Raw genomic sequence first — 18,964 nt, forward strand, 5'->3', positions numbered from 1 at the left:
CTAAGGAGGCTCAGTGCAGAGACTGATCGTCTGAAGGCAACAGCCGCAGCCTGCAGATACAGAAATGCTTCTGCACTGACATCAGCTGAGATAAGACAGCCACTCTTAATTTGAGGACATCTTTCCTGCCGGCAAGGTGATACCCGGGGACGCTGTTTTCATCCAGCCGCGGGGCTACTTTTCTTTTTCTTTTTACGAGAAAGCGCCTGTTTCTCAAGGCTTTCTTCGGGGTAATGAGGAGCGGAGCTGAAGTTTGAGCGAGTGTCAAAGCCCTCTGTGTTTATTATCGCTCTTCGGGCTGTTATCTTGGGGGTGCCATTTCTACTGTTGTTGGATTGTTGTTTTCCAGAAAGGATGGTGCTGGAGAAGGAGGAGAGTAAGTAGCTTACAGCGGACTAACATACACTTTATGCTTGGCGTTAATTTCCCTTTTTTCTATGTTAACTCTGTCATGTGGAAACAGAAAATGTTTTGGAGACTGGAAAAGGCCTGAGTGTATCTTAAATCAGACATACATTTAAATTAAAGATGGCAGAAAACAGAAGTTCCCCAATTTCCACATCCAACTGCAAAACACTTTAATTAAGAGTAATGATGAGTTTGACTCCTCCCTAACAGAAAACAACTGTTGTATGTGTGTGTTGTACTTTAGACATGTCCCTAGAAGGACTTTAGGTATTTTTTATCCATCATTATATTCCAATAGGGGATTACATTTTGCATATGAGGAGACCCAAAAGGTTATTTTTTATTCATATTTTATTCATATCACTATTATTTACTGACATGTATAGTGTCTGTGAGATCAACAGTGAATGTATAATGATAACATGTATTCATATGTCCTCTGATATAGCTGCCAACCTTATTGGAATATCTCTGTGTTAATGATAATATTTTCATAAATTCCGTTGTTAGTCATGATCAAACTTTCTAATACAACCTCATCTGGCTCTGTTTTTGTCACTCTCTTGATTCCTGCCAGGTGTGTCTCTCGTGTCCCTCCAGTCCAGAGAGAAGCCGAGGGGCTGTGCCGGCTGCAACGGGAAGATCCGGGACCGCTTCATGCTGCAGGCCTTGGACAGGTACTGGCACGAGGACTGTCTGAAGTGTGCCTGCTGTGACTGCCGCCTGGGCCGGGTGGGCTCCACCCTCTACACCCGGGCCAACCTCATCCTCTGCCGCAGGGACTACCTGAGGTATGTAAGCCTATTACAGGTGTATCTGAACCGGCTGCATTCTGCAGCTTCAAAACAAATCATCCCAGTAATTACTGCGGTTTCCATCACATAAGTCAAGTGTAGAGTTTGCAGTTTATAAATAGAATTAAACTACTGTATACAATTTAAGAAGTAGAGTGTTGTGACTTTAGTAAAAAGGGAACAGCCTGATAAAATAGGTTAACAGAGATATTAACCTGAATCTGAGAGCCTCCCTAAGGAAAGTGCAGAAATGTAACTTACATGAAGACAGAGACACAAGTGAGCAGTCAAGATTTTACCTGAGATATCATACAAACACAATCATGCATGTGCTCATGCTCAGATTAAAATGCTTCTGAACCTTCAGGCTGATTAATTAAAACTTTCAGTGAAACCCTCACAGAAGGTGTGTCGTTCTTCTTAGAGATAGAAAACAAGTCCAAGCGTGTTTTTACCCATGTTTAAGTGAGCTACTTGAGATTGTTTGGAGTCATCTGAGGGATCTGTGTATTAAAAAGGAAAACTATTACATTCTTCTGTTCTGCTTTCCCAAATTGACTCATTTTTCAGACAATGAACATCGAAAGAAATGAGATAATAGAGGGTAAAGATGGCACAGAGTATCTTAAGAAACAGGATTTCATAATGCAACAATTTGCAACAATATACTATTCTCTTGAGGATGTTAAGAAAATAGTTGAACGTTTTGGGAAATACCGTTATTTGCTTTCTTGTCAGTTAGATTAGAACATTGATAGCACTTTTATGTCTGTAGCTGGAGCAAGCAGCATGGTTAGCTTAGCTTAGCATAAAGACACAGAGGGAAACAGCTAGCCTGACTTTGTCTATCTCCATTTTAATTGGGGTTAGGTGTTGGAATGTGTCTCAGCCGGAAACAGTAACTTCCAGAGTTTCTAATCTCAATTGTCACTTTTACACTTTACATTTTCAAACAAACAAGATACATAACGATTAAAAGGTCTTGGTATTAATTAGCTTTGGCGATAGCACGGCTAACTGTGTCCCCATTTCTAATCTTTGATGCTAAATTAATGGTGTTTTTCTACTGCATAGTACCTTCTCAACTCGCCTCGGTTCTTTTTGCTTTTTGAAGTTTTCCACGTCAGTTTCCTACGGCGTCGCTATGACGACCAGCGGCAGTCACATCAACCGTGATGCGTTACTAATCTGCAATGGAAAATGGGGCACCGCGGCCGAGTCGAGCAGGTACCACATAAAGGAAAAACGCCATAAGCTAACATAAGCAACATATTTAGCTGTGTCAGTTTCTTAAACAAAAGTAAGTAGGCAACATTACTCTGAGTCACTGAAACACCACACTGAAGTGTATGCTGATACCTACGGCATCTGCCATGTAACGGGGGCAGGAGGTTTACAACACTAAACGCACTTCAGACCCTCCTTATAAACTCTTCAGATGGAGATAAATGTTTTTAGATCGTCTGAACCCGACCTCTAGTGTCTGTGAATCACTACACACTGACTTTAGTGAATTAAGTAGCCTATGTTTTAAACACTCTTATGGATTTATACAGTCTTTTGACCATGAATCTTGATGACACCACTTATATACAAACCCAAACCCCGGCTCAAATGACCCTTCTCAGAGTTATGTAGCCTTTATTTTCTTGCCTGGAACAACGACGTCTGGTGTCAGGTCAGCAGGAGAACTCCTGATATCTCAGCCACATTGCTGAACTCATGTGTTAGTCTCATGTACAATCCAGCTGGATTTGGTTGGAGCTAAGTCTCTCATTAGCTGCGTTGCACTTAAGAGACTAAAACCCCTTTTGACAGTTAAATTGGCTAGATTGCCTCCTGTTTTCCTCATCATTGCAAGGGTGCACACCAAAAGCCTTTGAAGAGCAGGATTAAAACCATGTGATTTCTTTTAATTGGACCATTAGTAGAGAATTAGCATTGAGCTCCATAGCCTCGTTAAGGAGAAGGAAAAAAACCCACCAGGTGCCTGCTCAGGACTCAGGCTCGTTAGATCAGAACATTCGGTTAATTAGGACTCGCTTTTGTTCCCGTGTTGGTCACTCGTTTGATGACGTTTTTTTTTCTTCATTTGTTGTTAGTAGCTCACGGAGACACATCCTCGCCTCTTTCCTCAATCCTTTTTTGCGGTTTTGGTTTTCCATAGCAGTTGCTCCCTCCCTAACCTCCTCTTCTATCAGGCCTCTAATGGAATATGGAAATCAGCAGCTCGGCAACTTATCTTCATGTGTGTCAGGCTCTTAGGGAGCCGTTTGTTCATTCTTTTAGAGGTGAATGAGAGGTGAAGCAATGTGCAGCTGGTCAGCACTGAGTCACACAGTGTTTAAAAACAACACAGGGTTTGTTCTCAGGTAGTTTGAGGACATAGTTCAAATGGTGTCTGATAAATTGTTTCAGAAGATTGAATCCCAAGTTCTTTTGTGTAATGTCCTATGAGGCAAAAAACACCCATCTGGCACTTAAAGAAAGTGACATTTTCATATCAATTTTGACATTTTCACTTCAGTGAATCCCCTTTTCCTGCTCTTTTTTTTGCTGCTGATATAATAAAACAGTGATGCAAGTTAGTTTACAGTATGAACGTTTTTACATTTGATACTCTGTAAAATACGTCACAGTTCACAGTATGCAAAGCATTTGAAGTTTCATGCAGTATCAACAGTTTGTTTAAAAGAAGTACTCTTGCATTACGGAAGAACATTGTTAGGACATGGGAGCGTTTTCACATTATTCCAGGATGGCTAGCTACATTGCGGGGTCCTCTTGTCACACTGTATAAAACAATAGAGCCTTATCTAGGTATGCTCAAATACTTTTTGTTATTAAAAGAACATAGCACATATTTCTAGACGAAGTTGAACCACATATACACATATACATTGTTAACACTACAATATGGTACACGCAATTGTGCGTAGTTACACAGGAATGAATGAGAAACACATACTAACTAACACATGCTAACTTGTGATTAAGGAATCGCTAATGATAAGTAAATAGTGAGTAATTAATCTAGGACTAAATAGTACGGGAATAATACTCAACTGGTGGCGCACACAAATAGTAAATATACAACCAAAAACCAATGAGTAGTCAGTTTTGAATTGCTCAATTGCCGATTCATTCTCAAACTTGTTAACATCGCTCCCTAAAGTTAGCTCTTGACAAACGTATCATATCTGATGTATATTGTTACTGTATACCAAAAGGATAATGGGTGCTTCAAGACCCTTTTTTTGGGGGGGGGGCTGTTGAGATAGGCCTGCAATTCAAGATTACTCAAAATGTGTTCTGTATTGTAATTTGTTACCAAAAATGTCTCTGCTATATATATATATATATATATATATATATATATATATATATATATATATATATATATATATATATATATATATATATATATATATGGACATACTTCCTTGTGTGCAATGGTCCATAACATTCGTCCAGGCTGAAATATCCGACTAGTGGATGGATTGTTATTACATTTTGTACAGACATTCTTGTTCCCCAGATGATGAATCCTACTGATTTTTGTGAACTTTGGTGACTTTTCCTAACGTCACAAAGAGGTGGACATTTGTGGTTTTGAGTGAAATGTCTTCACAATTACTGAATGGATTGCCATGACATTTGGTCCAAAATGTCTGTTTTCCAAAGCACGAACCCCTCAACATTTCCTGTGAAGCTCCATTCTTAGGTCAAAAAATTCAACACATCGGTTTATGTCCAAATACCTGCACATTGGTAAGAACAATCCTATTCCCATCAGCCTCAGATGTACTTTGTTGTTTAGTGCTGATTAGCAGATGTTAGCATGCTAACGCGTTGAACTGAGATGGTAAACTTTTGCATCAGCATGTCAGCATGGCTGTAGACTCATGGCTTTGTCAATTAGCTAACATTAGCTTAATTGTATCAGTAAATATTGGATACATTTAACTGTTAGCGGTGTTAACGGCCAGTTTTATTTTTGCTCTAGATTGATGCAGTTATCTCCTGCTATGTGGGAGATATCATGTTAGAAATGTCTTTTCCTCCTACTCAGAATTAAAGGAGGCTGATGGGAATGTTTCCTCCTGCTTGGCTGCTCTTAATTACAATCCATACAATATGATGCAAGCGTGGCATTATTAGCAGCAGCAGCAGCAGTAAGCCAGCAGTAATTTGTAGGAAATGCAGTGCAGTTGACCACTTTAAAACAATTTATATTTGCAAAAGTGTGCAACATCTGTGACTCAGACATAGGGTCTGGTTGAACTACTTTTCAGGCTCGACTTCCCTTTGTTTCCTCATTTTTTTCCTTCTTCAGCTCTTGGCTGACATGCATCTTAAGTGCGTCCAGACTACAGGTCTGCTTGTCGCCCTCTTTCCCTCTGCAGGCTCTTTGGGGTGACGGGGAACTGTGCTGCCTGCAGTAAGTTGATCCCTGCCTTTGAGATGGTGATGAGAGCCAGAGACAACGTCTACCATTTAGACTGCTTCGCCTGTCAGCTCTGTTGCCAGAGGTAAGATTAGGGGAGCAATTAGCCAGGGAGATCAAATTCAGTTGACTTATCTGTGCGGTGCACCAGTGAGCTCACCGGTCATTATGAGCATATTACCGATATGCATTGTAATCAAAATGTGATGAAGTTTACTGCACAGTTTAAAACCTTGAGGGGTTAAAAACTCTGTACATCACTTGGATAGTTAATCAAGCCAGCAATCGTGCAAGATTAATTTTGTGATTATCATAGCAGGGTTGAAGATATGCCTGAAATGCTCCTCTGGGACCTCATGAATCATTCCACCTCGAGCAAAGAACCAAGACCCAGTTCCATATTTTTATTTCTCTCTGCAGATTTTGCGTGGGAGACAAATTTTTCCTCAAGAACAACATGATCCTGTGCCAGCTGGACTATGAAGGAGGCCATCTTAATGGCAGCACAGAGAGGCAGCCTCAATAAGAGGTAATATTCTGATGAGGATGTATTGCAGTCGCAGGCATCTGCTCTGACAGTTTGAACTAAAACATGCGCTGCTGAGCTATCTGGAAGATATACAAGTGTGCTCACAAAGCTCATCCCGAATGTGACCATATGTAGACATGAGACTTCAAACCAGAGGTTGCTGAAATTATCATGCCAAGATATGCTGTGACATATTATCTTCAAAAAAGTCTGCATCATGTGACATTTTGTATTGATGCAATTGTTCTGTTTGGAAGGAAGTTCACAAAAATCAATGGATGACCGATAATTGAAACCATGTCAGGTTTGTGAATATCATAAATACATATAAAGTAGGCCAGATGTGTTAATTATTACTGCATAAAACCCATCTCAAAGGTCCCTTGCAGTACTCTCAATGGAACCCATAATGAGTTTCAGCTTTTAAATCAGCAAGAAATGTTTCTTGTCTACAGTTTAAATTGATCAGTGAGCTGTATTCAAAAAGCTGAACTAGATGCTAATATAACTTTTATGCTTAAATCTCCACGGATTATTTTTGAATATTAAGACTTAATCAAATGACTGTGTGAAAGAGGAAACCCACACATGACTATGACCCAATGCTGAAGCTCTTCAGACCTTTTTAGCCTTTTTAGCTTGTTGCTTTGGTTTCATGGAACATAAACTCTTTAGATCACTATCACCTTTCACAGCAACTCCATTTCCAGATGCAGGAGACAGCTGTTATTATTATTATTTTTTTTTTACAAACAAGCTCTGATAAACAGCTGTAAGCAACCAGCTCAACACCAAACAGACAGACAAAGTTAGCAACTAGCTGGTGAACATAGCGACGCGTTCAAGACTTGGTGGGGATATGCAAATTCGGAAGACCCAGAAACTCTAGCAAATCAGAGCGGGCTGGACTTTTCAAGGAGAGGGGGGGGGGGGGGGGGGAAGAGACAGGACCTAAAACAAAGCGTTTCAGCCATGGGTGAATACAGGTATTCTGACAGGTGGTATGAGAAATATAATGTTTTTTTTTTTAGACCATGTAAATGTGTTTTAATACAAATCCAATTTTACAAGTATAATTTGTAAAATGAGCATATGCCCTGTTTTAAGTATGTTTAAAATAAAAATAAATATTTTAACATGAAAAAAAGCTTTATAGAAACCATCATCCTAAATCACGCCACTGTCTGAGACACTCGGTGTCCTGTTGGCTCTGAATGTAGAGCAACAGGAAGGACCAAATAAAAATGAGAAGCATACTTTTTTTGACAAATATTTTATTATTAATGAAGTGGGGCGGTTTGGTGAAACACCAACTGGTTGTTTAGATGTTACTTTCACTGAATTCCAACATGGGCGATGGGCGTGAGCAGCGGTCATCTTCAATGGCAGATGGGAGAAGTTTGATAGCAAGTGCAGCAGACACCACAAAATCCACAATTATTCCGGTTTCAGGGTTTGCCTCGGTTCAAAAACATGCCAGCAGCACAACCTATTATCAAAATACTTACTGTGCAAGTACAGTTCATAAAATACACAACATCGTGCTGGACACTTGATACACTCTGAAAGTGAAGACAAAAAAGTCTTCCAGAGTTCACGTCAGAACAACTTTAGACTTTTAGAGATCATTTTGCTTTTTCGACAAACAAATCATTTGAGGACTTGACCAACGCTGTGAAAGATTTATTTGATTTTATTGTTAACTGAGGCGAGAAATGAGGCATGTTTAAATGTGATTCTCTGTATATTTTGTTTGGAGTGCGTTAAAAATGGGTGTCTACTTTTCAGATGTGGCTACAGTGAAGGTTTTCTGCCTTCCAGATGCTTTTTAATAACTGTTCTCTCAAGACCCAAATAACTTTGTTGATGTTGGACTTTTTATAGATTTATTTAAACTTCTGTCAAAGACTTATAAATGTGACCACTGGACCACTGCTTTTTATATGTGTATTTGTCTTGGTTCCCACCCTTCTTAAAATATATACTAACTTGTCTGCCATGACCTAAGTTAAATGTAGATTAAAAGCTACATAAAATATTAATTAAAATCTGATTCTGCACTTATTACTGTATACTGTATCATTCTACTAATTGATATTCTAGTCATTAAAGCTTATTCATTTACCTAAAAAAACTGAAGTAAAAACAGAAACATTTACTCAAAGGCTCCTTTCATGGAATTGGTTGACTGTGAGAAAAAAGTATATCGCACATGTCATCTTTTAACATTTTTAAAAAGTTACCCTTATGTCCATTGCTGTGATAATTATACATTAATATTATTTTCCACTTTCATTAAGTTAAGTCTTTTAACCAATTAAAGTCCTCATCGTTACCAAACATGCATTCCTACACAGCACAGAATCAAATATAAATGAAATACTAGGATGCAATAAGCATACATACAATATACAGTACATTAAATAATATAATAAAATACAAAAACAAATTTTTGAATATACAAAACAATAATGTGCAACTTCTTAACTAGTAATGTTAAATATGTAGATAAATATATTGTGAATGTTGAACTTAGTGCAGTATTTGTATGTCTCCGAGTCTTATAGCACCCAGTGATGAGGTGTTTTATTGCCTGTGGTGGGAATGATTTCCTGTAGCGATCCGTGCTACATCAGTGCTGTAGAGAAGGTGCACCTCTGTTGGACCAGTGTGGGGTGGAGAAGATGGTCGGGGTTATCCATGATAGATAACAGTTTGTTCAGTGACCTCCTCTCCACCGCTTCAAAAGTGTCCTGTTTGCAGCCGATCACGGAGCCAGCCTTCCGGGTCAGTTTGTTCAGTCTGTTCGTGTTGCTGGCTCCGATGCTGCTGCCCCCCCCCCCAGCAGACGGCGGAGGAGAACAGAGCGCTGGCCACAACAGACTGGTAGAACATCTCCCCCATTCTTCTGCACAAGCTGAAGGATCTCAGCTTCCTCAGGAAATAGAGTCTGCTCATCCCCTTCTTGTAAACAGCAGTGCCGTTGACCTTCCAGTTCAGCCTGTTGTTGATGTTGACACCCAGGTATCTGTACTCCTCCACCACAGCAGAAGATGGAAGACAGTGTCGTCCACTCCCAGGCAAGGCTGGTAGGCACTGTAGAGTATCCAGATAAGATCTCACCTTGATCTCTATCAACTTCATCACATGGGATGTGAGAGCCACTGGGCGGTAGTCCTTAAGGCCAGATGGAGTCGACTTCTTGGAGACCGGAACAAGGCGGGGCGTCTTCCACAGCAGTGGCACTCTCTGCAAGCTCAGGCTCAGGTTGAAGAGATACTGAAAAACACCAGACAGCTGACTGGCGCAGGTCTTCAGGTCCCTTGGGCTGATGCCATCCGAGCCAGCAGCCTTGTGCTGGTGAATCCTGTCCAACTGTATGTGCTGTAGTGGTGGGGGGAGTGGGCAGACTTCAGGGCAGTGAGGGGGGGAGGTGTAGGAGCAAGAAAGGGGAGAAGAGGCAATGAGGGGGTGTAGGGGGTTGGTGGAGTGGTAGAGGAGACAGGGGATGGCTGTGTGAGCTGAACCTGTTTAAGTAACAGTTTAGCTTGTTTGCTCTCTCCCGGCTGCCTGGTGTTCGTCCTCTTCTTCCCCCTGACTCGGTGATCTCTTTCATCCCTGTCCACACCTCCCTCATATTGTTCTGTTGGAGACTGGCCTCCAGCTTCCTCCTGTAGGTGTGTCTGTGCTGTACTTCCCTTTGCTCCTGTCGGCCCCATTACCCAAAAGCTTTCTTCTTCTCGTTAAGAAGGACTTTCAGGTCACTGGTGATCCACGGCTTATGGTTGGGAAAGCAGACTACAGTCCGGGAGGGCATGGTGGTGTTCTTACAGAATTTGATGCATTCTGTGATACAGTCAACCATGTTGTTGATGTCCTCCCTGTGTGGCTCACAGAGCACGCCCCAGTCTGTAGACTCCAAGCAGTCCTGCAGTGCCTCCTCAGCCTCCTGAGTCTACCTCCTCACATACTTAGGAGACAGCAAGACAAGGTTGTGATCTAAAAAGGGGGGGGGGGGGGCAGTGGCACTGTAAGCATCCTTGGCATTTGCATACAGAAGGTCCAAAGTTGCATTGTGTCTTGTGGGGCAGTCAAGAGGGATTTATCTAGAGAAACATGATTAAAATCCCCAAGTGATAACGATGAAGGCACTGGGCTCCAGAGGACATTTCTTTTATCTGTAGCAGTTGTGAAGATTAATCTTTTGATAACAAATATTTTGCTCTGACTTCCCTGGTCACACTTTTCATTTCTTGTTCACATGGCATTAGAAATAATACAAGCATATTTATACTTCCTAAATAATGCACACAATGCACATTTAATATCATTTATGTACTCTTGTGGATTCTTAAGGTTTACTGGGGCCAGTCAATACTTTCATTCTACTTGGTCAACTTTCAGTCAAAATACTAACTTGATTCAATCAGCTAGTCTCATCGAAATCAATGAAATAAATATTCATAGTCACCAGCACACAACAGGTCTAAAGCCTGACATCCAGCAATGAAGCAACACAGTTTAATTATTAAAAAACTATCATCAAGAGTCTTCAACAAACAACAGATATTCATTTAAAATCTCCGAGGGGAAAGAAAAGCACTGCCAGTAGTTCCGCCAAGATGAATGAGTGAATGAATAAATGAATGAATGATCTTTTATGTAATTGTACTCACGTACAATGACATCTCGCAAGACTTCGCAGTGTAGTTAACAAAAAAACAAAAAATAAAAAGCAGTAATAAAAGCAGTAATAGCATATGTTACAAGAGGCAAGCACCCCTTTGAAGTAAATATATATAATGATGATACAAATAAATAAAAGGCACTGGTTAATTAAATGTACGCATTTACAGATTTAAGATTAGTACGTATGAGATGTAGGGCTAAACAGATTTTCCAAACTTGGTAAAATGCAGTTTGCTCTCACATACACACAGCCAGGATTGGGTTACCATTGAAATAGTCTGTATCAAGGATGTTTCATTTTCGGGATTGTTCAGATGCCACAAAAATCCCGCCCGATGTCCCTCTTTTTGGACGGATGTCCCTCATCTTCTGCTTTCTTTGGGTTAGTGTGCAACTAAATCAGCCTTTGAACGTACACGTTCCACCAAGAAACAAGTTCCTTCCCGAGGCTAATTTGCAGACACCAGTGCTGCGTTCGGTGCTTAGCGATGGCCAAGACGATTGTGATTGGTTTAAAGCAATGCCAATAAACTAGAGCACGTTTTTCTCCCATCCCGGATTGCTGCGAAGTAGCCAGACCCTCCTCCGCAGCGCTGTGGAGGAAGGTCCGGCAATGCAAGCCTACCATTACCATTACCATAGTTAAAACATTCACAACAAGACCCTTGGATTTAAAACTCATATTTTGAACATTATTTTGTCTTTGTCTTTGAAATATAATATGAAAGTGTATTGAAAGCGCCCTCGTAGCAAATCACACAACCATTTATTCTTGATGTACACCACATTATTATAAGATAAATAACTTTTAGTGGACACATGAAGCTGATCCTATGTTGTTTTTTTGTTGAACCTCTAAAACCACACTGAGTGACCAGGAGCTGTTTTACATTTTTCTTCTTCTTCAATTCTCTTTCTGCAGATCAGAGCATGAGGACTGTGAGCCAGTTGGACTATGGAACTCAAACCAGCAGAATCCTTATCGGCTTCCTGTTTCAGACTGAAGCATCTGTGGGAACAACACTGATGGGACAGCTTTTCCTTGATTGAACTCTTTATCATAGAGCTGCGTGGAAACTATCCTAAAAACTAACATTTCTGATCAGATGGACCAGAGACCAACCAGGAAGTGATCATGGAATCTATCAGGAGAATGAATAATGTGGACTTGGATGGTTCTTTACACATTGAACCAATAATTTGAGTCTGTTCACCAAACTTGAAATACTAGCTGGATGGAGTGAAGCCAGTCAGACCACACATAGCATCGACCAAGTCATCCATCACAGGGAAAATCCTAAATTGTCTTTTTAAACTTCTCTCTGATTGGCAAATTGTTCTGGCAGCCACTGAACGGTCCCTTGTGGTGAACCCCACCCATCTGGCATGTAGGGAGCCGCAAAACAAACTGAAAAATGATTCGCAAATACTGTTTGAATACAGTCAACATCTGAGGAGAATCAACCAAAGACTGAACTGAGTGATGCTTCAAACCCACAATAGTTTGGTTTTCACTCTGATCTCAAGCTGTTTTTTCTCAACTAATTAAACTGAATTTTAATTTCGGTTTGTTTGCTCATTATTTATGTACTACGATGACGGATAATCAATGTGAGTAAGCATCAGACACCAAAGAGAGGATGTTAAAGAGACATTTTGTGAGATATGTAAAATAACAAAAAAAAAGACTAATAATGTGTCTCGTTTTCCATCATCAACAACAACAAAAGTTCAAGAAACTACTTAGAATTCAGTAGTGGACTGTATAATTAACAGTTAATCAAGTCCGGTACCTTAGTCCACATTGAAAGGATTCTACTTTTGTATTTTATTTTCATGCCACTTTCTACTTCTACTCCATGACATCTCAAGCGAAACATTGTTTATAGATTTTTATGTAGATTTTTGAACACAAAACATGAAGAGCTTATAAAATGATATTATGTTTTGTTGTATATGGCCAAACAGTATAATAGGCTACAGCTAAAAGGATGTAGCCTACTATTGGTTGGGCTTAAAAAAGAAAGTCATTAAATTCCCACTTTACGATAACACGTCATTAAAAACGTAAAGAATGTCTTTGGCGCCTCCCAGTGGTGAAACACAGTCGTTACAGCTTTAGCGCACTTCCGGTCCTCAAATCAACAAGGAAGTTCATCCAATAAATGAGAAACGACATCTTCTCTGTTTCCTCACCTCAAACCCGGTAGACAGTGTATTTCCCCCCCACAGGAAGGTCGCCGTTCACCTGTCGGTATGGCAATGTCAACGTTTCAGAAGGTGACCCTCGCGACGTGTCTCGTGCTGTGCGTCGCTCTGCTGCTGCCCAAAATGCTGTTATCCCGCGGGAAGAAGGATGCTGGCGAGCGGCCGGAGGGTGCGTCACCTTTTCACGGTTTCTCTACATCCGTTAGCTCGGTCACTGGGTGCTGGCAGTTCAGTTGGACGGTTTAATCTTCTAATGTATTAGATTTTAAGGATGTGATATCAAGTGTATTTATTATTCACCGGTGCATCATTGTTCCTGCGGTTACATTTTCCTCCCTGAAGAGGGCGCCAAATAGCCCCTATTTTAATAATTCATATTCATAAAAATGCAGTTAAAAAATAAACTCGTTGCCAATTTATTAGGTACACCCAGCTTCAAGGAATGCAGTCTATTTCAACAGTCACGCAATCAATCCGACCTTCATGGACGACATGACGTCTTTTGCTTAACCGTATTTCGTTATATCTTGACGTTGTCTTCCCTAGTTACACTATTATTACACTATTACTATTACTTACTCCATGAAGCTACGGTATATTGGACAACTGCATTAGTTTTGCCGGTATACCTAATAAACTGGCAACTGATGTTTATACACATGTAAACTAACACACTCTACCTTATTGCTAAAAATGAGGCAGAACAAATGTAACCTCCACTAAAAGCAAAAAGTAAGATTTATGGCAGGACTGTTGCATAAGACCGCATTATACAGAGATTATTGAAATAAAAGATATGTTGATATGTTTAGTATGCAGTTTTTAGTTTTCTATTCAAGAAAGCAGAAATGAATTATGCCAGTCCACTTAGACTCTGTGAAGGCATGAACAACTCTGATCACCCAAAACAATCATTTGTCTATATAATAATTCATCCACACGGTTATTTTTCTTGTAGTGTAGATTCCATTGATTTTAGATTGTTCTGTACTCTGCTATTTATTTACGTTGTGAATCAGTCATGTTTCCCCCCCCCCCCAACAGACCTCCAGGTGAATCTCCTCTTCCTAACATGTCTTGCTCTTCCTGCAGGCTCAGGTCGCTTCCCTCCATTGATGCGCAGTCAGGCGGTCCCGGAGGGGCGAGGCCAGAAGGCTGCAGGCTCCGGCTTCTCCAGAGCCCACAACTCTGAGGCCATAGCCAGGGCCAAGGGAGCAGGAACAGGGGCAGGGGCCGGGGGCAAATCCAACCTGGCGGGACAGATCATCCCCGTGTACGGCTTCGGGATCTTACTCTACATCCTCTACATACTGTTTAAGGTGAATCACTGGAGACGCAACATAACTTCTGAAAGAAGAGAGAGTAGAAAAACTAACAAAAGGGTTATTCCACAGTGCATAAATATTACTGGAAATGTAGAAAGAAAGTTTTGTATGGATTAAACAAATGAGATACACCGCATTTCTTAGTGCTCTTCAGAAGTACTGTTAGGCAAACATTTTAAGCTAATGGTAGAATTAATTTACAGTTTCAGAGTGGTATTGATCTTCTTAAGTAGCTCTCTACAAGAAAGTGAATTTGTGTAGTATGTTTCCCAAAATTACTTTTTATAATACAGTTGCATTGACAGTCTGGCTGGGTTATTGAACTTCAAGACTGTTTTGGTACTGACAATATGTGTCTGTAGCACTGAGGATGTTGTATTTCTCTTTGGTGTTGTAGTTTGTAGACCCGTCCCGAAGTTCTCCTTGCATAACAACTATACTTTGGGTGTTAGTATCAACGCTAGTATAGACACATTTCAAAAGATACCTATCCCTGACTACCAGTGGAAGTTTTTAGTATGGGAGTAGCTCAACACACAGGGTGAAAAGAGGAGCTGCAGCAATGTATAGAACAACAAAAATATGGTGTGTTCTGAAGATTAAACCATGTAAACCTATTCTGGTACAACCGTTAAATACAATTATGAACTGAAAATGAGCAGAAAATGAGGACTTTAACAAAGGAATAATACTGTTTGGCAGAAAAAACAACTATCTGTGTGCAAGTGGTTTGAATACAAACAGACTGGGGGATTTGTTGTGATGTGTTAGAGTGTGTTAACCTTGTTTCTTTGTCTATTGTCTCCCTGATAGATCACATCTAAGGGCAACAACAAGCCAGTCGAGAGCAGGTTTCCTTCAGTCCGGTCAGAGAACAAAAAGAGAAAGATCAGTAAGCATCATTCAATGTTGATCATACTCCTTCTTCTAGCTTTTAGCTTACTAACTTACTAACTCATTTCTTTAAAAAAGCAGCTTTGCACTTTCAATTTTTGAGGACACTAAGCTTGTTTCTTAAGTGCTTGAATGCACTTATTTTCCTTGATTCTTGCTTAAAACCCCTTTCCTTTCCTTGCTCTTGTCCCTGTGCCGCCCTCCAGCTGACTTTGAGTTGGCTCAGCTGCAGGACAAACTGAGGGAAACAGAGATGGTGATGGAGAATATTGTTTCCAACGCCCACCACAGTCCTGGCAGGTGGGTGTGTGCCTTCCCCTCAGGCTCTTTCTTCGCTTCCTCCTGACAGGAATTACTTGTTTGATTGAGTCAGTTCTTTTATTTGTTAATTTAATTACGTGTGTGCAATAACCTCTCCCACAGCAAAATCAAAGACCAACGTAACCTCCCATAAAGTACGAACGCAGGCATCATTTCCTTTCTGTAATTTTTTTTCTCTCCTTTTTATCTGATCATTTCTTAATGACTGGGGAAAATCTTATTAGTTCAAAGTTTGAAAAGTTTTTATAACTTGGTGTTATAAGTTACTCTGATAGGCTGTGATAAGGATGTGTGAGAGTATTAATTCCCTTGAAAAATCTTTGAAATTGGTTCTTTTTCAACATTATTCTCCCAAATATTGAGCTGTTTTGTGGAAATAAGCATTCCTTAAAAAATATAAGAGACAATTCAAACTGATCAGTGCCCAAAATTTACAAAAATGTACAAAAAATGACATTAAGAAAATGAAGCATCTTGTTAGTTTTGGCTGAAATTCTCAAGTTAGGCACACCATCAACTGATCAGCATATTAGTATAGTAAAGAGTTGGATGGGCAATGTGTTTTAAATGTGTGGCTTTAAGGTAAAATAGGGCAACAAATGACATCTGCTTGACTTCACACACTCACAATATACTCAAGTGTAGAAGTGGAAGATAGTTTAGGTTTGCTTGGTTTCCTGTCTCTGTTGCAGGGTGAAGGGGGTGACAGCGGATCAGGAGGAGAGTCTCCTGCAGCAGCTGACGGAGATCACCCGGGTGATGCAGGAGGGCCAGCTGGTGGACAACATGGCACCAGAGAAGAAGACCCAGGAGGACTGGGAAGGTACATGAACGCTGCATGCTCACAGTGGCCTTTTTAAACATGTAACGAAGAACAGTTTCTGTTGTAAAATACTTTGAAATCCCCACCTCAAAGGATCATGGGAGACATCTAGTTTGAGTCCATAGGTTACCCTTTTCTCGAAGATATCTACATAAGAGTGATATGACACTGTCATGAACTTGTCCTAAACATTATAAACAAGTCATAAACCTTTATAACATAACACTTTTTTTAGTAAGTGTCATTTTGTCATGACAAGTTATGGTTATGGTTATGGTTAGAATTAAAACACATCGCCTGTGAGGCACAAGGCACTGGTGTGATTAAAACTCTTTAAAACGTCCTTAAAGGTCCCCCAGCATGATCATTTCACTTTATGAGGTTTTTAACATCAATGTGAGCTCCCCCAGCCTGCCTATCGCCCCCCAGCGGCTAGATATGTTGATAGGTGTAAACCGAGCCCTGGGTATCCTGCTCTGCCTTTGAGAAAAGAAAAGCTCAGATCGGCCGATCTGGATCTGGTGACATCCCCTTTCTCTGCTTTGCCCGCCTAGAGAATTTGGCCCAGAGAGAGAGCGAGACATCATGGCTTTTAAAAGCCCCCCCCGGCTCTAGTGGCTGTAATTCTGCACCAAGGCTGAATTTTGGGAAAGAGAGTTTAGATATTGTATTAGGGGACCCCTACGGTATGTATAAAAGCATCCACAGAGCACCATGTCATGGGACCTTTAAAAAAAGCCTGTTAGGTTAAATTAAAGCTGTTTAAAAGAAGGCCAAATATTAAAAGGTAGGTTAAAAGAACCACTGGACAGGACTGAGAGCGGGAGAATAAAACATGCAGTGTGTGCATATATGTATATATATATATATATATATATATATACATATACATATACATAGAGAGAGAGAGAGAGAGAGAGAGAGAGACTATGAAATTAAGTGCCTGACATCAGAATACAAAAGAGATTCTATCCAAATCTATTTCCACATAAAGAGGGGGGGGGCTAAAAACATTTAAAATGTCTAAAATACTATCTGGATTACATTAAGAAGTAAAGGTGCCACAAAATAAATAATCCTAAGTAATTTAAAATACATCATACAATAAAACCACACTGTTAGTCATGCATAAAACCAATGGCATTTTACTTGTTATGAAATAATAAAGACTTATTAAATGTGTCTAAAGTTTCTGCAGATTACCCTGCGGAGCCTCAGCAGCCGTGGGAACATTCCCCCTGCTGCTGTCAGCACAGTCAGCAAGACCCCAGTCCCCGGACGGAGACGGAGGCCGAGGGGACGCAGGCTGATGGAGCTGACCTGGAAAACCTTTCAGGTGGACGAGAGGCTGCACAGGGAGTAGAGGGTCTGAATAAAGAGAGAGGGTCTGGCTTTACAGCAGCAAGTGACGAGGATGTGGAGCCAGACAGCGTAAACACGAGGGCGGACGTGCGTGAACACAAGGAGGGAGGGTTTCAAATGGATCTGGGTGTCCCGGAGGACGACCTGGCTGGAGTCCTGAAGGAGCTGCAGCTCACACTGGAGATGACCTCCATGATGGAGCAGGAGAAGGTGGAGGACCTGACCAGGACGACGGAGACTTCCTGCAGCGCCGTCAGACGGAGGAACAAGAGGAGGAGAGCGAAGAAAGCCTCACACTGACTCCCAACGTGACGCCATGTGAACTCAAGCCTGGGCTTCTTTTAAATCTGTTCTCAGCAGACGGGGGGCTTCGCCAGCCTTCTTCATCTTTACTTGAAGTAAAATAAGTGAGAAAATGGGTGTGCAGGGCAGTTTTATATCAATGTCATCCACGGGCTAGAACAGTGTAGTTTATAGTGGTGTGCAAAAACATAGATTCACATTGGTATCGCGATTCAAGCTCTGCAGATTCAAACTTCATTTAGATTTGTTTTTGTTTTTGTTTTTTAATGGCATGTATACTATCACATGATAAAAATTACCAGTTTTTTATTTTAAAGATAATTTTTTGCCTTTATTTTTGACAGGACAGATGAAGACATGGAAATCGATATTGAATCATGACATTTTCTAAATCGTGCCCCCCTAGTAGTTTAACACCAGTATTACCATTATTATAAATTCATGATGTGTTTGATTGAAACTAACATTAAAGCGCCCATATTATGTTAATTTTCAGGTTCCTAATTGTATTTTTAGGTTGTACCAGAATAGGTTTACACGGTTTCACTTCAAAAAACATCACGTATGTTGTACCGCACATTGCTGCAGGTCCTGTTTTCAGCCTGTGTGTTTAGGTCTGTGTTTTAGCAACCGAGTGAGATATCTCACTTCTATACTATCTTTGTTGGTAGTTGCGCCTGCGCAGTAGTTCGGTGAGATCACATCAGCTAGAGAACTCTTTCTCCAACTTTGCTCAGTACAAGGCAGGATTAGCTGGGAGACTTCTTCTAAACGAGGGCAGAGTACCTGCAGAACAGGGACAGGAAGTAGTTCTTTTATAGATTATGGGGAACTAGTGTGTGTTTAGCAGTGTTTTGCCAC

General features: G+C 40.6%; 2 protein-coding genes across 4 annotated transcripts; both read left to right on the top strand.

The window, feature by feature from the left end:
• Positions 1-12,432, top strand: LOC117949366 (rhombotin-1-like). Its single transcript, XM_034879561.1, has 5 exons — positions 1-376; positions 986-1,199; positions 5,609-5,734; positions 6,070-6,178; positions 11,790-12,432. The coding sequence occupies exons 1-4, from the start codon at positions 355-357 to the stop codon at positions 6,173-6,175; spliced, it is 468 nt and encodes a 155-aa protein (XP_034735452.1). The 5' UTR covers positions 1-354; the 3' UTR covers positions 6,176-6,178; positions 11,790-12,432.
• Positions 12,433-12,995: 563 nt separating this feature from the next.
• On the top strand, positions 12,996-18,461 carry ric3b (RIC3 acetylcholine receptor chaperone b). Of its 3 annotated transcripts, none has more exons than XM_034879809.1 (6): positions 12,996-13,244; positions 14,168-14,394; positions 15,214-15,292; positions 15,501-15,594; positions 16,308-16,438; positions 17,628-18,461. In XM_034879809.1, the coding sequence occupies exons 1-6, from the start codon at positions 13,124-13,126 to the stop codon at positions 18,098-18,100; spliced, it is 1,125 nt and encodes a 374-aa protein (XP_034735700.1). In that variant the 5' UTR covers positions 12,996-13,123; the 3' UTR covers positions 18,101-18,461. The 3 variants fall into 3 exon arrangements, with proteins under 3 accessions (XP_034735700.1, XP_034735703.1, XP_034735702.1); XM_034879812.1 differs by having other exon boundaries at positions 17,637-18,461; XM_034879811.1 differs by having other exon boundaries at positions 14,174-14,394.
• Positions 18,462-18,964: the final 503 nt, after the last annotated feature.

This window comes from Etheostoma cragini, chromosome 8 (genome assembly GCF_013103735.1).
Source record: "Etheostoma cragini isolate CJK2018 chromosome 8, CSU_Ecrag_1.0, whole genome shotgun sequence".
Taxonomy (NCBI): Eukaryota; Metazoa; Chordata; class Actinopteri; order Perciformes; family Percidae; genus Etheostoma; species Etheostoma cragini.

Bases quoted from the DNA above. Each gene is read 5' to 3' on its own strand.
- ric3b (XM_034879809.1), top strand. From the start codon at position 13,124: ATGGCAATGTCAACGTTTCAGAAGGTGACCCTCGCGACGTGTCTCGTG. The intron at 13,245-14,167 runs GTGCGTCACCTT...CTCTTCCTGCAG, and splicing joins TGCTGGCGAGCGGCCGGAGG to GCTCAGGTCGCTTCCCTCCA. The intron at 16,439-17,627 runs GTACATGAACGC...ATGTGTCTAAAG, and splicing joins GACCCAGGAGGACTGGGAAG to TTTCTGCAGATTACCCTGCG.
- LOC117949366 (XM_034879561.1), top strand. From the start codon at position 355: ATGGTGCTGGAGAAGGAGGAGA. The intron at 1,200-5,608 runs GTATGTAAGCCT...TTCCCTCTGCAG, and splicing joins TGCCGCAGGGACTACCTGAG to GCTCTTTGGGGTGACGGGGA. The intron at 5,735-6,069 runs GTAAGATTAGGG...TTCTCTCTGCAG, and splicing joins TGTCAGCTCTGTTGCCAGAG to ATTTTGCGTGGGAGACAAAT.